Below are 26,536 nucleotides of genomic sequence, written 5' to 3' on the forward strand. Positions count from 1 at the left end.
TCTGTTGTCAGTATTCTGTTGGCACTTTTCACTTTTTGTTTATAAAATTTCCAATACACTGTATAAACCACAGTATGTCTTTGACAGTGAAAATGTCAATGGTGCAATGACTTCTACTGGCCAGGTGAATGGGATCAGTAGCGATTTGTAGTACTTTAAAACAAAGGTACAAACCTCAGTACACAGGAAGAATTGGGGCTGTGTACTTCTGTTGATCTGTCAGACAAATGGCAAAGAATAGACCATGGCCAACTTTCATTTCCACATTCTAGTTCAGATGGAGAACAGGTGCAATTTTGTAAACTTACCAATATAATCTTCCACAGTTTTAACCATTTTTATATTTCATACAGTGCTTTGCAACTATATTGCTTTTTGATTTTTTTTGTATTTTAAAAGTTATTTCCAAAATATTTTATTTCCTACTTCAATATACCCTAAGCAGGAAGTAAGACGATCTGGACAGTGCTTTGGCCTCACTTCGTTTCAGGTCACTGACCCCACCATACTCTAACCTAACAGTAGTACATCTGGCATTATCTGCTTTATCTTTGAACCAATACTGAAAACTACACATGTATCGCTATCTACATTCAGTCATTAACTACAATTATGCTGGTACAATGGCAGGCTAGGATCTCCTGACACTAGAAACACTTTTTGACAAATATACACAAGCAAAGAATAAAGAACTAAAACAGATTGAGAAAAATTACTTTCTATGAAACATCTGGTAAAACATATACTATTTACATATACACATCTTCAACATAGTCGCATTCTTTTGCATATAATATATTAATACAGAAAAAACTTCACTTCTGCAAAGTACAGTACATACTTTCTTGGAAAAGGGGTACAGGAAGGGGGGGTTCAAGAGAATCTGGTGCCGGGCCTGGAAATCAGCCGACTTTCTGCGGGTTGGCGGCGCGAACACCTTGCTCGTAAGTGATCCTCTGCGTGATTAAATACTGGGCAGCCTGGGTGGCAGCGGGCGTTCCTGTAATGGTCACCTTGCGATTTCTTGTGCCAGGCACAAACTCCCCCTTTTTGGAGATCTGTATCCTTGCACCAGTCAACTCCTGATACTCCACTAACGTTTTCCCTCCTTTCCCCAATATTGCACCAACCAGATTTTCCGGGACGGCGATTTCCACCACGTCCTTTGATCCATCGGTGGATTTCTCCGAGCCCAGGATGGCGCTGGCAGCCAGCGGGGAGGCACCGCCGAAGTAGCCGTTAGTGGCAGCGGTGGCGGCGGCCAGGCTGCCGAGGGCAAAAGTCCCCGCTGTTCCGCTCACCGGGCTGCCGCCGCCCGACGCTTCATTGGCGTAAGTGGCCAGCAGGTTGGCCGCAGCGGCAGCCGCAGGGTTTGCGCTGGCCGCCGCTGCAGCCAAGGCTCCCGTGGCCGCTGCCTGGCTCAAACCCAGCCCCAGCGTGTTCAGGTTATATCCGTAGCTGGCTAAAGTGTTGAGTGCGGAGGTGATGGCCACCAGGTCATTCCCCGTGAAGCCGGACAGGACGGCCGGGAAAGCGGCCACCCCGGCCAGGTTGGCGTGTCCTAAGAGCCCCGCGGCGGCAGCAGCAGTCGGCAGCACCTCGGCAGTGTTGGCATAGGGGGATCCAGTCGGGTTAGAGTTGGCCACCGGACCTGTGACATTGGCATAGCTGATGTTTAGACAGCTGCCACTCTGCGGGTCCTCCTGAATTTTCTGGATGATTAACTCGACGGCTTTGCGGTTCTGTTCGGGCTCCCCACTCACCGTCACCACTCTCTCTTGCAAGTTTATCCCGTCTGGCTTTTGAGAGAGCTGTACCCAGGCGCCTGACTGCTCCATGACAGCTTTCACTGTGGCGCCACCCTTCCCAATGATCAGACCCGCAGTGCTGTTAGGAACAATTATTTTTACCTGTAAACAAAGCACAAGAATCAGTAGAAGGTCAGTCGCCACTTTTCACATCTCTTTGCATGTGCATTCATTGGGGTGAAAGATGGAAGATGTTAGGAAGTGATAGTTCCCCCCATTCTGCATCCGATTGGACCATGCATGACAGAGGCAAGAGGAAATATACAACTTACCCCAGCTTTACCCTGCAATACCATTTCCATTTCTTACAACTTTATCATTAAATCAGCAGCTAAATTAATGCCAACTTATCGTCAATATTAAGGCTTAATAAACTGACATACTGTGGTAGCAATCACTTCTATTTAATCACACAAGACCATAAACAATATTGGGGGGGGGGAGAGAAACTTGCATCTCATCTACTCCATCTTCATTTGAAATTGGGTCTCAGAGGCAGTTTTCCAACTAGCAAATGTGTTCAAAAAAGGGTTTAGAAAATTAGTTTTGACAGAATTTAATCCCAAATTCCAGAGGCAAGGAGTGGCACAGGAATCATCTCCAAACTGATCATCTTTCCTTTCTCTTTGATCCAGTTTTTCCAATCTAAAAGATTTTCATTTCTACAACTATTCCTCTTTCATATCTGTCAGTGTTTCTTGTTCCACTCCACCACATAAAGTTTTAAACCCCTGTATTGTCCAGTCTCAGAGTATAAATGAATGTCTGTGAAAAGCCAGAGAGCAGAGATTTGATCTGTACAAACATCATACAGCACAAAGTGTAGTTATGTGAAAATGTACATTAATCCACTAGCAACAGGTGGGAGTTTAATGACCCTAGTCACAACTGTTGCAAATATTATATCTCAATATACATTTCCTTGACCTTGTTACTGATAGAATTTTAAGTGAACAAAACTTGCACTTAAAACGTTTTTCTCAATGCAACATAAGTATTCACAAAATTAACCATATGTGTAGGTAACATGAACCCTGGATTAATAAAGATAGAACATTCATTCAGGGTTGTGCCAATATACAGAGGTTTGTCTATCCACACCCCTGTGAGAAATAGGTTGGATGGGGTTTGTTAATAAGCTTTGTTAAAAGCAAAACAGTGAAGTCAATTTACATCTGCCTGATGCCCATTCATTTTGGAAAATTTTGAAACAAAAAATTGCTGCTCACTACTCTGCCAACCTGACTCCAATTTTCGTGGGTCTTGATTCGTGCAACTGATGCGAGTTTTGCTGACAGTTTTGTTGCCATCCAGGCTAGATCTTGTGGTGGGATTCTTTTCTTGATTCATTCATGGGACATGGGCGTCGCTGGCTGGCCAGCATTTATTGCCCATCCCTAGTCACCCATGGATGACAGTTGAGAGTCAACCACATTGCTGTGGCTCTGGAGTCAAATGTACACCAGAGCAGGTGTGGACGGCAGATTTCCTCGCTAAAAGGACATTAATAAACCAAGTGAGTTTTTACAACAATTGACAATGGTTTCATGGTCATCAGTAGATTCTTAATTCCAGATTTTTTATGAAATTCAAATACCACCATCTGCTGTGGCAGGATTTGAACCCGTGTCCCGAGAACATTAATAATCCAGTGATAATAACATTAGGCCATTGCCCCCCCAGTGATGAATAATGATAAGGTGATTGCAATCATTTTTTAAGCAATTTCCAGTGTTCTGACCAGTACATTTCATGAATTTGTTGACAGGAGTTGTCCTACTCTCCCACAAGGATCCCTACATTGGAACCTCACCATGAGACATGCCATTCGAATAGATATAGGCTGAAGTTGTAGGTACATACCTGCTAAACACACCAGAAAAAGTTAAGGCTTGCCATTTCAAGTGCAAGTGAATTTTTATTGTATTGAATCTCAATTACAGGCAAATTCATCTCTGGCACTGAAAATGAACTGTTCTAAGTGAGTTGTTTCATTCCTTCAAATGTTAATTATTGTAGGAGATTTATACAAAATAAAAAGCATGCCTCACCAATGATTCTTCAGTCTGATTGGTTGAAGAGAGGGCCTTTGTTCACAAAGTTCCAAATTTCCTTATAAAGGATGATGGACAATATCATCAGAAGCTGCAGGGCCAAAGTTCACTAAAAAGCTGCAAGTCTGCTGAGCGGCTGGTGTTGCTTGTTCGCCGGTGACAGCAGAACCACGGCCACAGTCTCCACATCTTATATTGGGAGTTTTTGTGTGAACCTGAGTTTCCCACGATATGTTATGGCCAGTTTAATGATGGAAGGTCATTAATACTCTCTTCCTCTCTGAAACAAATTCCAGCAACTCTCCAATTTCCAGTTGGTTCAATGGAAACAGGAAAGAAGTCAACAAGAAAACCGGTTCTGTCCAAATTCAAAAAGCATACGGAACTGATAACTTCACAAAGTGTAAGAGGTGTTACCTTTGCTTTGCCTTTTCCCTTCACAACTTTTGCAGTTTGTTTCTACAAGTTAATCAAGTTTTCACATTTTTCTAATCTGGTCTTTTCCTCCAGCCTTAATTTCACATAAAAAATAAATAATGGTTCTAATGTTATTGTAAGTTGCACATGGTCTATTATGGCTTGAGCAACTAATATTTTTTTAAAATTACAATTCATAATATTAGGAGTCCATAGTTTTAATGTTGATTTCCTATTAAAGAAGTGAATTTATATTAAGTAATTATCGGTGAACTGCAGTGAATCTTTCATGGTGAAATGCAGATTTTCGTATTAACTCAAATGCATTTGAACTTAGTTTCCAGTTATTATGATTAAGGAACCTTCACTGGTAGATATTCAGCTCCCACTCAGCTCCTCCTATGCCACAAGTCAAACTGGTTTCTTAAATACAATCAAATCTATAAAAGTATAGCTTTGGGCTTTTGATGGTAAATTTCGATGACAACAATACCATAAACGATAAAACAAACCTAATAAAACAGCTTTTAAGCATGTGTTATCAATTTTCTCAATTTAATTTGTTTAGGTAAGATAAACTGAATAAAATGAACTGCTGCAAAAGGACGTTAGTGGAGACTGATCAAGATTTATGTTCTGCCTTTCAGAAACAATTTCAGTACAGCAGTCTAACTGATAACCATCAAACAAGCCAGAAAATATTGTTAAAGCTTGTACATGTTGATATTCTTACAAAATGCTTCAACATAAAATGTTGCTCCAACATTCCTCCGTGGAGATACAGTCGATAATTTTTAACTTCACTACCTGGGCACTTTGCCTGCCTGGGTAGATCCACCATTTACAGCTGGCATAACTTTCATTCCATTGATCTACCATCAAAAGCAGCAAACTTTCACACACCCTCTTCCCCCTCATAAAAAAGCTGGAAAAACAATTTTAACTGTTTAAAGAGGTTCTGAATTTGTCACAATTTTATATTGCTTTTCCAAAATATTTATATTTGAATAGAAGAACACAGCATCCTAGTTTTAAAATGACAATCATATTCTTTGACAAACACCAGTGCACTATTAAATATTATCAGCCCAGGAGTTGTTATAATTATGTATACAGCCCTGAATTATGGAGACCTCAAAATCATAAATTAACTATTCCAAGCATTGAGGATCATCAATTTTGTATTATTTGCTTAATGACCTAGAAACACAGCATCCATTAGATACAGATGTCAAAATGTAAACATTTGCCAAGAAAGCTGTATGCCAGAATACTTTCATACATGTATACTGTTTAATGCACTTTTTGCTTTAAATTATTATTTTATAAGAAATACATTCTTTCAAACTAAGCCATAGTTGTAAGGTAAATATCTTTCTTGCAGTTACAATGCAAAGTGAATGAAATGCATTGCACATTGTTTAAGCATAACCAGTTGCAAACTGTAAAATGTTTCTCACTCGTCAGAGCTGTCATGACCTCAGGCAAACCACTTTCAAACAATTTATCTGTAATCTTCCCTTGCAGCATACTGTCTTGTCACTGGTTATTGAAGGCATTCTCTGTTTCTCCTTTTTATTTGTTCTTACGCCATTGCTTCTGAACAAGTGAGCCTCCCATTGCCAGTGGCAAGCGCAAGCTACATTCATTGAATATTTTAAGATCAGCATCCAGGTTTTCCTCACTGCCGGTGGCTTTCTGGAGCCTAGTGTGTGGCTGTGCAATCTCTGTGTTGGGATTATCATATAGAATCATACAGCACAGGAGAAGCCCTTTGGCCCATCGAGGTTGCATTGACACGTGAGAAATAACTGAACTCCCACCTAATCCCACTTACCAGCATTTGGCCCATAGCCTTGAATGTTACGATGTGCCAAGTGCTCATCCAGATTCTTTTAAAGGATGTGAGGCAGCCCGCCTCCACCACTCTCCCAGGCAGCGCATTCCAGACCATCCCCACCCTCTGACTAAAAATTATTTTCCTCACTTCCCCCCAAAACTTTCCACCCCTCACTTTGAACCTATGTCCCCTTGTGACTGGCCCTTCAAATAAGGGGAACAGCTACTCCCTATCCACCCTATCCATGCTCCTTATAATCTCTACACCTCAATTATATTGCTCCTCACAGTCTTCTCTGCTCCAACAAAAATAACCCAAGCCTATCCAACCTCATTGGTGTTGTGATGAGTGTACTTCCCACAGTGTGCACTGGGCTAACTGACACAGTACACTGGTCTGTATTCTGCTGGCCAGGTTAACATTGCTGCTAATGTTAAACTGGTCAGCAACTTGCAGTAAGGAAAAGATATTCAACAAAATCTCCACAAGTTGCAGGAGGATTTCCACTCATCTTCATGGTGAGGTTGAAGAAATTGCTGCGTTTGTTCACAAGTTGCCCGTTAATCGTGTTATAGAAAGTTAGGGTGCCTACTTAACTGCCTAAGCACATTTTGGATGATGAGATTTATTGTCACACAGCCTCTCTGGCATAGAAAGGGAACACTTGAAAATGGGAGGTTTTGTTGCTTCAGATAGTCAGTTGTTCTTGGAGATTCTTAGAATTTAAAATTATTTTCTTTACCTTTCTCTTTCTTTTCTATTAATCCAATTTTCCTTCATAGTCTGTTTAATCTAATTTTTCATCTCCTTGCTTCAGCAGCTTCCCCATTTGTTCCATGTTTGGGTCACACAAACTCAAAATGTTAACTCTGTTCCTTTCTTCAAGATGCTTCCAGACCTGCTGAGTTTCTCCATCATTTTCTGTTTTTAATACAAAAGCCACATTGCCTTTGCTGCATCATTATCCAATCACTTTCTGGGCAACTTGCAGGCAAAGCCTGGATCCTGGAGCAGGATTCAGGAATAATTCTAACCTGTGGGCCGTACCACAAGATGCTATCCACCAGTAAAATCTGGGTTGATGTGATTCACTTTTCAGCTGGTTCCCCTGGAATACCGGTTGTTCTATATAAACTCAGAGCCGCACTGCATATGAAGTTCCTATCCCCAGAGCCGGCCAATGAAATAAGAGCAGCTTACTCTCTGTGGAAATAGCCACTGGTGTACATTTAGTGGGTCGGCATAGACATGTCACATTTCCCTGGGACAAGGCAGCACTAAGAATCACTACCTATGTGAGCAGTGTGGAGATCCTTCCTGATACCATTTAAGAATTACAGGCAACAGTCTTGGCATCGCCTACCTTTGTGAACTGATGCAAGTCCCAATAATTTTATCCTCTACCGAAAACATCAGCACAATTCAAAAATAACATAAATAATGTAAGTTACTGCAGATTTTAGTTGAAAAGTACCTAATGAGCTGCCAGGGACTGCATATTTCTTCTCAGGTTGTGAATCTGTTCATTTTTCAGTAAAATAAATGATATTTGCATTTCTGTAAATTTGTTTCTCAGGGCTTGATGTTTTGAATGTGAACCAGTAGCATTCAGTGTGACCCCCTGTGCAAACATATAAAAACTGGACACTGTATTTTGCTGGGGCGGCTTTGGCGACAGCCTATATAATGTGGATACAAATGGGAAAGGGCAACGTACAGAACACTCCTACAACAAGAAGAACCCCTAATTGCAGATATATTGGTCCTTGTTGGTGTTCAGTTACTAGTGGTGTACCATAAGGATCTGTTTTGGAACCACTGCTGTTTGTCATTTTTATAAATGAGCTGGATGAGGGCATAGAAGGATGGGTTAGTAAATTTGCGGATGATACTAAAGTCGGTGGAGTTGTGGACAGTGTGGAAGGATGTTGCAGGTTACAGAGGGACATAGATAAACTGCAGAGCTGGGCTGAGAGGTGGCAAATGGAGTTTAATGCAGAAAAGTATGAAGTGATTCACTTTGGAAGGAGTAACAGGAATACAGAGTACTGGGCTAATGGTAAGATACTTGGTAGTGTGGATGAGCAGAGAGATCTCAGTGTCCAGGTGCATAGATCCCTGAAAGTTGGCACCCAGATTGATAGGGTTGTTAAGAAGGCGTACGGTGTGTTAGCTTTTATTAGTAGAGGGATTGAGTTTAGGAGCCATGAGGTCATGTTGCAGCTGTACAAAACTCTGGTGCGGCCGCACTTAAGAACATAAGAAATAGGAGCAGGAGTAGGCCATCCAGCCCTTCGAGCCTGCCCCGCCATTCAATAAGATCATGGCTGATCTGTCGCTGCTCAGTTCCACTTTCCAAGGGAGGTCTTGCTGCAGCTGTATAGGGCATTGGTGAGGCCGCAACTGGAGTACTGTGTGCATTTTTGGGCGCCGCACCTGCGCAAAGATATTTTGGCCTTGGAGGGAGTGCAGAGGAGGTTTACTAAGCTGATACCGGAGTTGAGGGGGTTGAGCTATGAGGCTCTCCTCTATCCACCGCCCTAGACACATCTTCATAGAACTCCAGTAAATTTGTCAGACACGACTTCCCTTTAATGAAACCGTGCTGCGTCTGCTCTATCAAGCAATTCCCTTCAAGATGCTTTGCAATTTCCTCCTTAATGACAGATTCTAACATTTTACCTACCACAGACGTTAAACTAACCGGCCTATAATTCCCCGCCTTTTGCCTGGCACCCTTCTTAAAGTGTATTTTAAATTGCACTTGGAGTATTGCGTACAGTTCTGGTCGCCGCATTATAAGAAAGACGTGGAAGCATTGGAAAGGGTGCAGAGGAGGTTTACCAGGATATCGCCTGGTATGGTGGGAAGGTCTTATGAGGAAAGGCTGAGGGACTTGAGGCTGCTTTTGTTAGAGAGAAGGTTAAGAGGTGACTTAATAGAGGCATATAAGATGATCGGAGGATTAGATTGGGTGGACAGTGAGAACCATTTTTCTCAGATGGAGATGGCTAGCACGAGGGGACATATCTGTAAATTGAGGGGTGATAGATATAGGACAGATGTCAGAGGTAGGTTCTTTACTCAGAGTAGTAAGAGCATGGAATGCCTTGCCTGCAACAGTTGTGGATTCACCAACATTAAGGGCATTTAAATGGTCATTGAATAAATGTATGGATAATATTGGAATAGTGCAGGTTAGATGGGTTTTCGAGTGGTTTCACAGGTCGGCATAACATCGAGGGCTGAAGAGCCTGTACCACGCTGTAATGTTCTATGCTCCATGTTCTAATGTCTTGTACAACTTCAAGGCATCCCTACTCCTGTATTCAATGTTCTGACCAACGAAACCAAGCATGCCGAATGCCTTCTTCACGACTCTGTCCACTTGTAGCTCCACTTTCAAGGAGCTATGAGCCTGTAACCCTAGATCTCTTTGTTCTACAACTCTCCCCAATGGCCTACCATTAACTGAGTAAGTCCTGCCCTAGTTTGATCTACCAAAATGCATCACCTTGCGTTTATCAAAATTAAACTCCATCTGCCATTTATCAGCCCACTGGCCCAATTGATCAAGATCCTATTGCAATCCTAGATAACCGTCTTCGCTGTCCACTATGCCATCAATCTTGGTGTCATCTGCAAACTTATTAACCATGCCTCCTAAATTTTCATCTAAATCGTGAATATAATTGGCAAATAACAGTGGACCCAGCACTGATCCCTGAGGCACACCATTGGTCACGGGACTCCAGTTTGAAAAACAACCTTCTACAACCATCCTCTGTGTTCAATCATCAAACCAATAACATAAGGAGATGTTAGGTTAGATGACCAAATGTTTGGTCAAAGATTTGACCAAAACTTGACATTCTTTTAAGTGACATTTCTGGAAGCAATTTAAAATTCTATTCAGCCGGTGTTTTAATTTTTTTTTACATTTGCTTATCATATCTCAATCAAATTACAGCTTTGTGACTACCAGATATTATTTTGTATGTAAATAATTAATGTGCATGTTAGCCATACTTGAGGGTATATTTGTCTCAATATTTCTTAATGCCCAGAAGCCTCCCACAGCTCCACTTACTATTACTCAAATTACTATTTAACATGACTGCAGTATATTACATTATTAATAAGTCCTTTAGGATGACTGCACAACATAGCAACTGACATACAGCTCTTCTGCAGAATGTAAGGTAGCATAAAGGATTCTCCTGTTGCTTCAACAGCTAAGTGTTCATCGAGTAAAAGATGACTGGCTTACTGTCTAAGCCGATGTCATCTCATGTGTGACATTAGGCTATGTCTTGATTTGCATAACCAATTGAAAATATTGCAAGCAAAGTCAGTGTTGGAGGGATGAATGGAGCTTTGCACTGTGGTTGTTCATCTTGAAGGAACTTCTCTCTGTCCTCCTCAAATACTTCAACTGCCTGATGACAGAATGTGTCAAAATTTTTTTTTACTCACTCATGGGCCATGGGCGTCACTGGCTGGCCAGCATTTATTGCCCATCCCTAGTTGGCCGAGAGTAGTTGAGAGTTAACCACATTGCTGTGGCTCTGGAGTCACATGTAGTCCAGACCAGATTTCCTTCGCGAAAGGACATTAGCGAACCAGATGGGTTTTTTCGACAATTGGCAATGGTTTCAAGGTCATCAGTAGATTCTTAATTCCAGATATTTCTTATTGAATTCAAATTCCACCATCTGCCGTGGTGCGATTTGAAGCCGGTTCCCCAAAACATTAAAGTTTAAAGTTTTAATGTTTGACATTTATTTATTAGTGTCACAAGTAGGCTTACATTAACACTGCAATGAAGTTACCGTAAAATCCATTCGAGGAGTTTCTGGATTAATTGTCTTGCAATATTACCACTAGGCCATTGCCTCTCTTTGTGGGCAAGGGTGGGTTGCACTGCAGGCCAGGGAAATAGAACAGTGTACGTGCCAGCTGACCAGAGGGCAAGGTTGCAGACAAGTTTTGCCGCAGAGGATCAGATGAAGACTTTGATGCGGAAAGGAGAAAGCATTCTCTTAAGAAGACATCTAACCTCTTTCACCATCCCCCTTTTAAATCTAACACTTTTGTAAAACCTCTCCAATAATATTCAGCAGAGTCATTCCGCTAGAGACAGCAATATAAAGTCAGAAAGACCTCACCTGTGAGTTGAATGATTTGCTCTTTAAATGGTACAAGGGTTTGGATCTTGGCACAGTGTTCAGGCTGTACTGGGGGTAACTTTAAATGGCCTGGTTGACGCCTGCTACAGAGCCCAATTTTGTGGCCACAATTTCTAAAACTCTCCATTATTGGAGTTTCTGTTGTGGAATTTTGGATTAATAGAGATTTATTGGAATAAGTAGTCAATCACTCTGTTGTCATGACACCATGTGACTGTCAGGTTGAAAGACAATGACTTCAATGAGCAGAGTTTTTGTTTCTCCCACGATTTCTATGTTCCTCGGTCAATCCTATTGTCTCACTCAAACCTCAGACCATGTTTAAGGTAAATACATTCATTGTTCACTCGAATATATCACAACCCCTCCCCATCAGAAACAGCAACAATATTTTCAAAAGCTTAATAATGTTCATACTAATTTACAATTTCTTACCAACAACTGTAAATAAATTAGTACATCAATGCCCTTTGCCCATTCCCAATGTTCCTGTATTCTGGATCTACTTGTTTCAATTGAATAAAGAGCTAGTTTCCAGGCCCATGAGCTTTAGAATACTTTCTGTGTTTATTAATCTAAAAATGCTTTTGTATATCAGAATAACAGATTGTAGTGACTTTGAGTTGAACTCGATATTAGTAGACATTTTAGACATGGCTTGGTCACAGGAGATCATTAGGATTTGATATTGTGATTTATTACGTCAAGCATTTCTATTTCAATATAGAAAGTTGAAAAACTTAACCAAATACTGTCCCGTTATTTGAAACACAGTTATTTTGAGGAAAGGCCCAGAATTGTGACAGGTTGGGTGAAATACAATCTAAATCCTAGGGTCTGCAAATAGTGCTACCACAGCGTTCCACTGATATGTTACAAACTACTTATGACCACCCCAGTTGACAGCACGGTGGAGCTGATGACAACTATCGAGAGCAATGGTTCCAGGTGCCGGATTTCCAGTGCCATCTGCTTCGTGCCAATTTTTGATGCTGTATAATTTATGCTAATAATGATTTACATATAATTAGCAGGCCCGGGACTGAAGTCTCCTGGTCCACTAGCATCTTTCCCATGCAATCCCCCCCCCCAAGCCCCTCACTCCCCCAGCAGGGTTTACAATAGCTCCCCACATACGGGAGCTGGCGGCTTGCCCTGCTGGAGTAAAGGGGGACCATTCGGGCCCCCCAGGTCAGGGGTGGAGGGGTGGGTGGTCCTGGGTATTGCCAGTGGGGACAGGCCCCGTCCACTGAATTTTTACGTGATTCAGGCTGAGGCTCTCGGCAGTGCCCAGTCAGTGTGGGAGAATCATTTTGAAAATTCTGCTGCAAAAACCCAATAGGATTTACTCCAGTTTTTACACAAATTCAGCACTTCAAATTTTTTTGGGAGAATCCTACACTCAAGTCCCAGTAAAGGCAGTCTTGACAAAACAGCTGTATGAGCAAAACTGACATTTGCTTTCAATTTTGGAACAATTCAGAAATGTTGATCCCTGGATTCAGTTCATTCCTTTTCTGTTCATGTTTATATCACATCCCTTTTTTCAAATGAATTGTTTCTGAATTTTAGGTGAAGGTGTTTTCCTTGCATCATTTTTCAGGTGGGTAATAGTTATAACAGAATGTTTTTTTTCATTAGAGGTATACTGGTGTAGATATGTTACACATAAAGAATATTTCTATCATTTGAAGGCCATTTTTGATTGTTCTATGGAGAACAATTGATGAAGTTTTTTTTATCCATTTGTACAGGCTGTGGGTCTCGCTGGCTGGGCCAGCATGTATTGTCAATCCCTAACTACCCTCAATTTCAGAGGACATTTCAGAGTCAGCAACATTGCTGTGGCTGTGGATCCCATGTAGGCCATACCAAGTAAAGATGGCAAATTTCCTTTCCTAACGGATATTAGTGAACCAGATGGGTTTTTGCGACAATCGACAATGGTTTTATGGTCATCAGTAGACCTGTAATTCAAGATATTTGATTGAATTTAAATTTTACCATCTGCTATGGTGGGATTTGAATCCAGGTCCGAGAGCATTACGCTGGGTCTATAGATTGTTAGTCCAGTGATAATACCACTAGTCTACAGCCTCCCTTTAAGCACAATACATCTACAGGCTGAAAGAATCTATTGGCCACTACCACGTCCAATGATTTTTTTCGAGTAATTTTGTCTGAGTGAAATTGGGGAGAACGAGAACAATACACAGAATAAATCTGTAAGTCCGTGTGAAATGGTAGAAAATATCTTCTTTAAACAATCAAAAAAAGGGTTGTGCCATTGGAGAAGTTCTGGCAATGTCAACAGCAATGAAATAGATTGCATGATGGTGAAACATGGAAGCAATATAAACAATATTCATACATATCCTGGCAAGAATATAAGTTCAGGTCACTGTCTCCTTGTGGCAAAAAATAATATGAAACTGAAAATATCAAAAAAGAAATAAGATGAACACTTATTTAGAAGTTGATATGTTGAATGATGAGAATATCAGACATTCATTTTTAAAACATAAGTATAAATGTCTCAGGACTGAGAAAACAGAACAAGCAGATGTTCAGAACCAGAAATAAAAAACAAATGGAAAAACATGAAAGGAACTGCATGCAACTAGCTACATAGGATCTATTAGCAAGAGGGAAAATGAAAAGAGACAAGGAATGGATGACAGGTGAAATACTTGCAATAATGTCAAAAAGACAAGAATGACATTAGAAAGAAAATGAAGAATGCATGTTAGCAGACCAAAGGGAAATGATATAGTGAAATGTGTGATTAAACATTAGAGCCGGAAGATTTCACAAAATGAAAGTTATACATGAGAAAGTGACATCTTTGACAGAAAGAAAGGGATATCATCAGAAAGTGTCTAAAAGACAGATGGTCAAATATTGCTTGAAAGAGATTCATCAGTAAAGAGATGGACAGAATATAGGTGAACTGTATCATGATCCAAATTGAGGGAGTCCTCAAGATACAGAGGCAACCAAAGGACCAAACATTATGGTATCAGAGGTAAGGAATGCTTTGAAATTGATGAGTACAGGAACAGCTTAAGGCACAGATGAAGTAACAGCAGAACATCAAAAAATCCTTGGAGAAATTAGAAGTGATAATAGAAATCTGTGATCAAATATATACCAAAGAACACATTCCAAGTGACTTGAGACATTCATTATTCATTAACTTACCTAAGGAACCTAAAGCAATGGAGTGCATTCAATTTAGAACCATAAGCTTAATGAGTCATCTCATTAAACTGATCTTGAAAATTGTAATGGAAAGAAGTAATAACATATTTGAAGCAGAAATTGGTGAAGCACAGCCTGGATTTAGACTTGGATTAGGAACAATGAGGAAATAATTAATCTAAGAACAAACTTTGAAAAATATCCAGAAGTAAACAAGAACATTTACATATCCTTCTTAGACTATGAGAAAGGTATTCAATTGTGTTTATCACTCAAGACTAACAGGCATGTTGGTATAATGCGACATTGACAGTAAAGATGTGAGATTTATCCAGAGACTGTATTGGGACCAAATAGTGAGCGTCAAGTTGGCAGAGAGACAATTGGATATGTTTGTCGTGATTTATAAGTGAAGAGTACAACAAGGCTGTGTACTGTCACCAAAATTACTCACAGAACAAACATTCAGGAAGTTAGATGTAGTTCCAGGAGTTAAAATTTGAGGCCAGAATCTAACAAAATTACAATACATTAACAACACAGCACTAATTACAGAATCAGCACAGGCCATACAAAAATTGTAGAAAGATCTCAAGGTTCAGAATGTGGATTGAGTATGAACACCAAAAAGACAAAAACAGTGGGTGGTAGTTAGAAGGAACACATTGGAAAAGATAAATGGATGGTGTCACACTGGAACAAGTCAAGAAGTTTGTATATTGCAGATAAATGGTAATAGAAGATGGTCTATATGCTGAAATTAGAAGGAAGATATACTCAGAAGTAATTTTGTGAATGTGAAGGATGTGTTAATAACAAGAAAACTCAAAATATAACAAAGAAACAATTCATAAGATGTCACTTTCTACCTGTGATGATACTGTGCCTTTAAGAAATATATTTTAATCATGTTTCAAGCAGTCCCTGGCATTTAGTCGTATCTATGTTGTTTGCAGCTGGTGTCCTCTATTGTTACTGAAGCAGTATAATTGACATCATATTTGTTTTAATCTGAACGAATGCAGTGTTCTGTTGTGTTAATGTTCCCTTAGGACTGCAGAGTAGGGCTTGGTTTCCCCTCTCTGGAGTTGGAGATTCTGTTGTCAGAGTGTTGCTGTTTGAGAAGCTGCAGAGAGAGAGAGGTCTCTTTCCCTGTCTCTGAAGTCTGAAGACTGGAAGCTGCTAGAGATTAGGTTTACTTCCCTATTTTACTGTCTCTGAAAAGTGCTGTTTGGATTCCTGTCCATCAGTGTTAAAAAGATGGAAATCTAGCATCACCAGAACATACTTGTTTCAATGCTAACTAATTCTGAAAAGGTTGTATGTTTGTCGGATGGTTTTTAAATTGAAACAACAGCGTTAACAAGCTGATAAGAATTATACTGTGTCATGCTTAAGCCTTGTAATTGGTAAAAGTTATGCTAATTCTTTTTGTTATAGACTAACTATGTTTTTAAAGAAATTTTGTTTGATAAAACTTCCTAGTGGATCACTTGAATCATACATAGAGTGAAACAACGTATACTCACCAACGCCAAAGTGAAATATAAAACTTAGGGTCTAGGCTAACTTCACAAAACACTTGGAGTTTCTGGCCTGGGTCTTAACATATCCACTTTCCTGTCTGCCTCTGAACACTAGGTAAAGGTCTGTGAAAGAAAACAGAGGCCTTTGAAATATGGAGGTTAAAACTTCCATAAGCAGACCACAAGACCATGAAGAGGCGCTTAAAAATTTTCAAGAACAAAAATAACTCGTAAAACATGACATCCAGGAAATAAAATGTCAGTATTTTGGCCATTTGATCAGAGATGGAAAGCAACAGAGATCTCTTCTTGGGCTAAAGTGGAGGCAACAGAAAAAAGGGGCAGTTGGATGATGCGCGCCACAGACTGATTGCAAATGAGGTTCAGTGAATGTGTGAGAAAGGTGCAAGACAGATGTGTGCGACCGAGGATGAAGGCCGACCTCCTGGTATGAGTAGCTGAAAGCAGCAGCACATAGAAGCCTAACATCAACACAATTATGTCTCTGGTGTAAAGTGTCAGGTTCAAACTATACCCATACTGTAGACCGAGTCTATAAACATTGTCTGCAAAAGGGGCTAAACCCACTGCTCAGATTCCCTTAACACTTTCTCTTCCTTCCACATCGATTAAAATTTAAATGTGTCAATTTTGTTTTACATTACAGATTAAATTATGACATTGCTTAGAAGTAATTATATAATTAGCAATGTACATTTTTCAATGCCAAAATGGCCAGGAGTTTGGATTTTTAGACAGAATTTTCTTTCAATTAAGAAATCAGGATTGATAACAGAACTTTACGATAACATTCTGACATATTTGAGGTATTTTTATTTGTCAGTCTCCGTGTAACTATTTCCACCAGGAACAGGGGACACAGTGGCATGGTAGTTAGCACTGCTGCCTCACAGCACTGAGGCCTTGGGTTCAATTCCCAGCTTGGGTCACTTACTGTGTGGAGTCTGCACATTTTCCCCAGGTCTGTGTGGGTTTGTTCTGGGTGCTCTGGTTTCCTCCCACAGTCTGAAAGACTAGCTGGTTAGAGTGCTCCAGCCATGCTAAATTCTCCCTCAGCGTACTTGAACAGGCGCCAGAGCATGGCAACCAGGGGATTTTCACAGTAACTTCTTTGCAGTGTTAATATAAGCCTACTTGTGACAATAATAAATAATTGTTATTATTATTTGTCTTTGGACAAAGGGTCATCTTTGTTCAAAGACACAGGCTCTCTGGACAAAGGGTCATCTTTGTCCAAAGACACAGGCTCTCTGGACTAAGGGTCATCTGGCCTTGAAACATCAGCTCTTGTCTCTCCTTACAGATGCTGTCAGAATCGCTGAGTTTTTGCAGCGTTTTCTCTTTTAATTTTTCCCAGAGATGGTCAAAACAGCTGATGAAAAAGAAAGAACAAATGAATCTTGCAGAATCCGATGAGATAGAATACTCAGCTACATATTTGTCTTGGAAGCACATTTTTAGTCAGGACAAAGGCTATAGTGCTATGGAAGAGAAAACTACAATAGGTGAAAGCAAACAGAAGAGTGAGAATCATCAGCCTGCACTAAAAGGAAGAAAAGTGTCCTGGACACCAAAATCAATATGTGAGAGTCTACTCGGTTCTCATCGACAAGACAAGACAAGCAACTTGGCTGGAAGGTGTTTGAGAAACTAAGATGGATAAAAAACAATTCTACACCTCTTTAAGGCAGAGATAGATAGGTTCGTGATTGGTAAGAGGATCAAAGGTTACAGGGAAAAGGTGGGAGAATGGGATTGAGAAAGTTATTAGCCATGATTGAACATTGGAGCTGACTTGATGGGCTGAATGGCCTAATTCTGCTCCTATTTCTTATGGTTTTATATGTATTCTAAAAGTATTTAATCTCTTGATTTCATGTCACTCCTCTTGATTGAGTATAAGTTTAGGTTTTTTTTCAAAAACTGGCAAGATCTGAATTCGGACCTGGACTCATTCCTGAGGTTTGGAGTTACTCTCCTGATTGATGCAGAATAAAACTCACTCTGTTACTCCAACATGTTTTAATCCATCTTGAATATACGAATATTAAATATTGCGAGGCTGGGAAAGGTCTTCTTGTCTACCGAGCTTGCTTCACACAATGGTAATGCCTGGAGTATCAAGATTAGGTGCCACCTCCACTAGCGCACATTCCCACCTGCCTACCAGGGATAACTGTATGAAATCCTCAAGAAAGGGAGGTGGCGGGGATGGGGGCGTCGGGGAGGGCAGTGTGCATGAAAGGACAAAAAGAACTTGAGGCCAATCTGGAATCCGGGAGAAAGCTGGGAATAAAACGTTGGGAAACACTGCTGGAATTTGCATGGATTTACTAGAAGTTCTCAAGAGGGTACTGGATACATCTCTAAGGAAAAAACACTTTGAGTAGGTAGATGACTAATCTTTAGGTGACGTGCAGCTAACTTGATTGCCTGCAGAGTCTGAAAGAAATTTCCAGAGCTTGGTCTGGAATCCGCTGAAGGTTGTTCCTTTGCTGCTATCAGGTGTCTGCATGAGCAGGAGGAAGGTGGCAGCCGCACAATCTCTTAATGAACCCGTTGTTCTCTGTGTCCATTTTCATTTGAAGCATGGTTGTGGGAGCAGGAGTGAGACAGAGCACAGAAATTCTGAAATGGCCTAATCCTAAGAAAGTTGTCTCCGATTGCAACGGGATCTTGATCAATTGGGCAAGGGGGCTGATGAATGGCAGATGGAGTTTAACTTAGACAAATGCGAGGTGATGCATTTGGTAAATCGAACCAGGACAGGACTTATTCAGTTAATGGTAGGACGTTAGGGAGAATTACAGAACAAAGAGATCTAGGGCTACATGTTCATAGCTCCTTGAAAGTAGAGTTCATAGCTCCTTGAAAGTAGAGTCACAGATGGACAGAGTGGTGAAGAAGGCATTCGGCATGCTTGATTTCATCGATCAGAACATTGAATACAGGAGTTGGAATGTCTTGTTGAAGTTAGTACGAGACATTGGTAAGGCCACACTTGGGATACTGTGTGCAATTCTGGTCACCCTATTATAGAAAGGATATTACTAAACTAGAAAGAGTGCAGGAAAGATTTACCAGGATGCTACGGGACTTGATGGATTGAGTTATAAGAAGAGGCTGGATAGACTGGGACTTTTTTCTCTGAGGCATAGGAAGCTTAGAGGTGATCTTATAGAGATCTATAAAATAATGAGGGGCATGGATAAGGTAGATAGTCAACACCTCTTTCCGAAGGTAGAGGTGTCTAAAAATAGAGGGCATAGTTTTAAGGTGAGAGGGGAGAGATACAAAAGTGTCCAGAGGGGCAATTTTTTCACATAGAGGGAGGTGAGTGTCTGGAACAAGCTGCCAGATGCAGTAATAGAGGCAGGTACAATTTTGTCTTTTAAAAGCATTTAGACAGTTACATGGGTATGATGGGTATAGAGAGAGATATGGGTCAAATGTAGACAATCGGGATCAGCTTAGGGGTTTAAAAAAAGGGCGGCATGGACAAGTTGGGCCAAAGGGCCTGCTTCCATGCTGTAAACCTCTATGCTTTATGTCTCTAACCTTTTCGATTCAAAATACCTTCAATTTTCAGGATGTTATTCAAAGTATGTTATAACATGTTTAATATTTAACTGAATGAGAGTGAATGGTACGAAGCAGGACGAAAAGTGTCAAAACATTTAGAGTCCATGACAGAGCTGGGTAAGGGAGAAGTTAGCCAAATCATTACACTCACTACAATTGTTCAGGTGAGTGAGTTAATTGCTTATGAGGATAAAACGGTGAGTCACTTCATTTGAGATACGAATAGAGTTTCTGTTATGTTCCCTACTGCATGGTAATTACTATTTCTATTGCAGCGAGGAAGCAAGGTGCTTAATTGAGTGGATAATATGGAAAGGATTTTGCCCTGGGCATCATGGTTGTTGGTGGTGAATTAAAAAGAAAGATGCTTATCGACATTTCACACTCTATTATTCCCTTCTAACTTTACCTGTGTACCTTTACCGTGGTACATTGCACTCATGGCAAAATCTGTACACTCCAATCACAGAGCTACTCCAAATTCACAGAATGAATTTCTTTCTGGCACAGGGGAGCTACACAAATTTCAGAATAATTCACTGGAAACAAGTCAGAAATCAAACTGTGCACATCAGGAACAATTCCATTTTCAATTTTAATTGAAGAGTTGGAATTTTTTTTTCCCCGAAGCCAAACATTTGAAAATATATTGGTCAAGCTTGAAGTTGTCAAACTAAAAATTGTAGCATTTGTAATTTACTATCAAATAAATCGGTCGGACTTAAACTTGGTGTTGTCAGACTTTTTACTGCATTTGTAAAACACCATGGAAGTTCTCTTTCAGTGATTGTCTGTACTTCATATTGCACTGCAAATTCTACCCACGCGAGAAATTCAAATTGTACTTTAAATAATGAACAGTAAAAAGGAAAAACAAAATTACAGTATTTATTTTTTATTTGATAATTTATGCAGTAAGGTAAAAGTACCAAATTGTCTAACATTATGAGTAACAAAGTATTGAGATTCAAATATGAAAAACAACTATTTCAAAATGCAGTCTAATATTTGCACTTTTAAGAATTACGGGGGAATGCTTCAGCTGTTCACGCCAGCGGGATTCTCCTGTCCCGCTGGCAGTGCACCCCCTCCTGTGGGTTTCATGGTGCTGTGGGGGGAGGCGGGGAAGTTCATTGGGAAATCCCATTGACAGCGGCAGGACCGGAGAATCCCCGCTGCCAGCAAACAACGTACCACCACCAAGAAACATACAGCTGGGAGTCTGGAAAATCCCCCCCACATACTCCACACAGTAAATCCCATTGTGGGGCAGTACTCGCAGACCTTCAGAGTTTTCACGGTAACCAGTTTAAGGATACCCCTTTGTACAAATGAAGTTAAATGGAATGCAATAAAAATGGAAAATGCTGGAAATACTCAGTAGGTCAGGCTGAATCTGTGGAAAGAAAGGCCTTTCAGGTCTGTGACCTTGTTCAGAATTAGCATTCTGATGAAAGGTTATTGAGCTGAAAGATCGTCCTGGATTTTCACTGACTCAGGTTGAGAGACCCATGATGGACTGTCGAGAACCAATTAACCCTTCAGTGACAGTAGGATGTGGAAATAAAAACTTTAAAAAAGTCATTCACAACCTCCTTCAATGTTGAAAAAAGTTCAACGCAAGCTAATGAAAGTGCCAATCATGCAGGCCATTCAAAATATCAATAAAATCAACCGCAAACTGAAACCACTTAATATTATGTAAGTAAACATTGTGAAATTGACAGCAGAGATCAGAGAGCCTGAACTGTCAATAAAAAAAATTTTCATTAGGGTTTAGGTGTTTCACCATCAGTAATAGCTGTCTGGGCTCTCAACTAAGTCTCATTATGTATGCTTTGCTGAGCAGCCAGAAAGACATGAAACTTTCCCAAAATGGACAGGCTGAGCAGGGAATTTTTCCCAGCTCCCATTACCCACTTTGAGGATTCAAATCTAGGCCATTGACTCTGTTACTGTCATGACCTGCTGAGTATTTCCAGCATCTTATGGTTATTATTTCAGATTTCCAGCATCCACTGTATTTTGCTTTTGTGTTACACGAAATGGACTAAATCATTCAAGCCTTTCATTACTGGTGTCTGTGGCGAAAGCTTGTATTGTTGACACAATTCACTGCAGCAATACTTATAACACCTTTACAGTCTGTACCATTTAGCAACAGGCAGGACAACAACCAAAATGTCATCGCAACAGTATCATTCCAAAAATAACACCCATCACTGATTTGAACAAATAGCACAGTTCATTCATTGGCACTAGGTCAAAATGTGGAACTTGCTAACTAACACCATTCTGGAAACCTTTATCTTGGGGTGATCATGAATGCTAAGAGAAGGTGCATCAACACTAATGGATAACTGGAAATGGGAAATGAATGTGGCTTTCACAACATCACTCCAAATCTTAAGAACACATGAAAAAAACTTTCTCTGACAAGCTGTTTGTAAGTTTATTTATTAGTGTCACAATTAGGCTTACGAGACCGCAATGAAGTTACTGTGAAAATCGCTGAGTCACCACACTCTCGTGCCTGTTTGGATACACTGAGGAAGAATTTAACATGGCCAATACACCTAACCAGCACGTCTTCCACACTGTGGGAGGAAACCGGAAAACCCAGAGGAAACCCACACAGACATGGGGAGAATGTGCAGACTCCACATAGATAGGGAATCAAACCCAGGTCCCTGGTGCTGTGAGGCAGCAATGCTGACCACTGTGTCACCCTATGGTTAGTAAACAATGGTAGGAAGATTGTAATAATTGAATGGAATGTTTTACAACCCTGTTTCAGATGAATTTTGAATCATAGCTTTGGATAATGATTACACAAGACTTGTAAAAGATAATTCTGTGATAGTCACATATTCTTGTTAGGGAAAAATAGTAAGTCAAACTGTAAGAGTAGATGAAGATTCATCCAAAATAAGAAATTTAGTCCCAAACATCATTAGTATTACTCAGTGTTAGCAGAAGTTTGATCTTATCAACACATTTGAAGTTTTTCTTTTTGATATATTTTATTTAATAGACGATATTACTGAAACTACTTTTTTGAGCTTTACTAATTATCATCATTTATCAAAGATGCATTTTCCATTTTAAAGCAGAAGTATTCAAGTTATACCATGGTATCACAGTGGTTAGCGCTGCTGCCACACAGTGTCAGGGACCCAGGGTCGATTCCCAGCTTGGGTCACTGTCTGTGTGTAGTTTGCACATTCTCCCCATGTCTGCGTGGGTTTCCTCTGGGTGCTCTGGTTTCCTCCCACATTCTGAAGGACGTGCTGGTTAGGTACATTGACCCAAACAGGTGCCAGAATGTGGCGACTAAGGGAATTTCACAGTAACTTCATTGCAGTGTTAATGTAAGCCTTACTTGCGACTAATAAGTAAACCTTAACTTTGATAATCCGTAAATGTTATATTGGGATGGAATTCAAAACAGTGAACAACTTTAAAAATGATTTGCAGTTGATTTCCTCATTGGTGCCTTACCTGATGTGAGTGAACCCAGGTCTCTTTAAATGGAGACAATAGTATTGCTGAAAAAATGAGACATGTCGAAGCTTTTCATCTTGCACTCATCAGGACACTAATGACTCTACCAGTCAGAATCCACTTGCTGACCAATCAGCATCCTCTTCTCAGAAAGTAAAAATTGTTGTTACCTCCTTATCCTGGTATTCTTGTGAAGTGCCCTGATACGTGCAGGGTGAAAAGCTTCGACATGTCTGTTTTTCAGCAATACTCAAATTCTGTTCTATCAAATGACTGGTCTAGAATCTCCAATTGGTATTAATCTATGTTTTTAAATGGCTTCACATGATGTAAAATTAAAACCTAATGAAACACGTAGGTTGTAGCATCTCACTTCCATATTATCCTCCAACCAGCAGCCTGAGTGAGAAAAGATAGCTGACGGAGTCAATATACTAGTGAGTCAATATACAAAGAGTCAATATGAGTGAGTCAATATACAAGGGAATTAGTGTATGAGGGAGTCAATATATGAATGAGTCAAAATATGAGGGAGTCAATGAGTGAACTGGGACATGAAACTTGTAACTCCACTGGGCAAGTTCTTATCAGCCAATCAGATCAATGTGTGAACAGTAGGCCTGAAAACACAGCACAGTGAATAAAAACGTCAAACATTCAATGCATATTGGAGTGTTGGGATGAGATTAATTTCTATCAAACCCACAGAACATCACTGTGTTGCAATTTGAGTAACTTTGTGCAGTTGAACTCCACAATGCGACTGCACAAAAATGAAGCATTTGTTGTCGGCACTGATGATATTTTTCACGAGTTAATTAGTCTGATTCAAGCAATTATCTCAGTCCTTTCTGAAAGTATTCTACTTCAACGTGAGTTTATGGCAGATGGGTTCTCACTGAAAACACCCTCTGTGTGATTGGCCTTTTAAAAAATCATCTCCCCGTTAGTGCTTCGATTAGCTTAACTTTTGTTTTCATTGTTTGGAAAGGGGCATCATTGAACCTATCATAAATCTTAATTATCTTGTAGACCTCTCAATTACCTTACAACATTTTCAACTCCAGTGGCTTCTTTCTAAGGCTGCCAACATTCTAGTGAAGCTACTTTCTATTTCCCAAAATTATACACAATATTACAAAATGTCCAATCAATATTACTTTCTTGCCTCTAGACACAAAGTGAAGCTTCAGTTTGCCTATTTTGTTGCCTTATCTACTAGGGCTGGGACCACAACTTCTTTCAACATGCATTAATGATTTGAAAGAAGGAACTGAAAGTACTATTGCTAAGTTTGCAGATGATACAAAGAGATGTATTGAGGAAACAGGGGGGGCCTCAGAAGGACTTGGACAGGTTAGGAGAGTGGGCATGGAAGTGGCAGATGGGATAGAATGTGGAAAAGTATGAGGTTATGCACTTTGGAAGGAGGGATTAAGAAATAGACTATTTTCAAAATGGGGAAATGATTAGGAAATCTGAAACACAAAAGCACTTGGGAGTCCTTGTTCAAGATTCTCTTGAGGTTGACGTGAGGTTTAGTCGGCAGTTGGGAAGGCATTCATGTCGAGAGGGCTAGAATACAAGAGCAGAGATATACTTCTGAGGCTGTATAAGGCTGTAGTCAGACCACATTTGGATTATTGTGAGCAGTTTTGCACCTGTATCTAAGGAAGGATGTGCCGGCCTTGGAAAGGGTCCAGAGGAGGTTCACAAAAATGATCCCTGGAATGAAGAGCCTGTTGTTTGAGGAGAACAGTTGAGGACTCTGGGTCTGTACTCATTGGAGTTTAGAAGGATGACGGGGGATCTTATTGAAACTTACAGGATACTGCGAGGCCTGGATAGAGTGGCAGTGGAGAAGATGTTTCCACTGGAAGGAAAATCTAGGATCAGAGGGCACAACCTCAGGCTAGAGGGATTAAAATCTCCTTTAAAACAGAGATGAGAAGGAATTTCTTCAGCCAGAGAGTGGAAATCTTTGCTGCAGAAGGCTGTGGGAGCCAGGCCATTGAGTGTCTTTAAGTCAGAGATAGATAGGTTCTTGATTAATAAGGGGATCCGGAGTTATAGGGAAAAAGCAGGAGAATGGGGATGAGAAAAATATCAGCCATGATTGAATGGCAGAGCAAACCTGATGGGCCGAGTGGCCTAATTCTGCTCCTATGTTTTATGTTGTCTGGTCTTATGGCTATAGCTTCAATGTTCTTTATATCGACACACCAAGACTATCTCTGCTCTACAATCCATTTCAAAACTTTCAATTTAAAGCTCATCTTTTTTAGCTATTTTCATATCCAAAGGACATAACTTCTCCTTTTCTGTATTAAACTGCATCTGTCACCTACCTGACCAGCAGCATGCCTATCTATATCTAATTGCAGTTATTCACAATTTTTATCAAACTTGTTCACATCATTTCTGTGTTGAGGAGTGTAGCTCCAACGCAAAGCTCCTTGGACCAGCTCTTTTCTGTAGCTTTCCAATCAAAGAGATTTCCTTTCACCCCTGAATTTGCTTTAGTTCTCCAAGCATCTCTCTATCCCACTTGATGCCATGTGCTATCGCCAATCCTTTAAATTTCATTAATTCTTCAGCAAAATCTTTTACATTTTCAAAAAGGATCAATTTAAACTTTCATAATTTAGTCACAGAATTTGGTAAAGTGGGCCAAGCATGACCATCTTTTAGAAATTAGTTCATCAGCCCTGTTTAATGCATGGGTAAATGAATTCTATTAGAACCCAGTAGGTTACAACAACTGAAATAAGATTAACTGGTCTATGTTTCGTGAGATTATTTTTGTCTTTTTTGTTGTCAAGTCAAATTTTCCAACTTCCACATCTTTTTGCATGGCCTCTTTTTCATATAATCTGCAAAAAGTTACAGTTTGAGCCTCTGCTGTTTATTTTACCCTACTCCTCCCAGGATGGCAAGGTCCATCCTTTGTCTACATTAAGTTTGCTCTTTTGGTTTCGTTGGTATCTTATTGATCATAAATCAGGAGGTTTGGTGATCATGAATGGTGCTACAATATGCTTTTTCCTTTTTTCGTTTCCTTTTGGATACTCACCTCTCCTCACTATTTCATGTGGAATAGATGGAGTTTAAAAGCTCTCATGAATTTAAATGATTTTATGAATTTACCTTCAACTCAGCATTTTGTGCTAATTGTACGCAAGGGACTTGAATTGAAAAATGTCACATTTGGTTACTGATACGGTGTGCACCGATATCTTTAAAAAATATTATCCTGATCCTTGTTTGTCCCATAAAATGTAATTGCAGAACTGTTGCGTGACACAAATTGTTTTACAAAATTGGTGATAAGTATTAACTATGGCCTGTTGTTGCTGAGTTTTAAATTTAAAATTTGTAATGGTGACTTGTGTTG

At 40.1% G+C, this 26,536-nt stretch overlaps 1 protein-coding gene across 2 annotated transcripts in view; it reads right to left on the reverse strand.

The window, feature by feature from the left end:
* LOC145352806 (RNA-binding protein Nova-1) overlaps positions 1 to 26,536 on the reverse strand; it is a 241,579-nt gene that overhangs the window by 1,182 nt on the left and 213,861 nt on the right. For both annotated transcript variants that reach the window (XM_080203171.1, XM_080203170.1), the window contains one exon: positions 1 to 1,910. This exon is cut by the window's left edge and continues 1,182 nt beyond it. In XM_080203171.1, coding sequence (XP_080059297.1) covers positions 903 to 1,910 — 1,008 coding nt within the window. In that variant the 3' untranslated portion in view covers positions 1 to 902. The remainder of the gene's footprint in view (positions 1,911 to 26,536) is intronic.

Source organism: Carcharhinus amblyrhynchos, chromosome 14, assembly GCF_965287045.1.
Source record: "Carcharhinus amblyrhynchos chromosome 14, sCarAmb.v2.hapA, whole genome shotgun sequence".
Classification (NCBI taxonomy): Eukaryota; Metazoa; Chordata; class Chondrichthyes; order Carcharhiniformes; family Carcharhinidae; genus Carcharhinus; species Carcharhinus amblyrhynchos.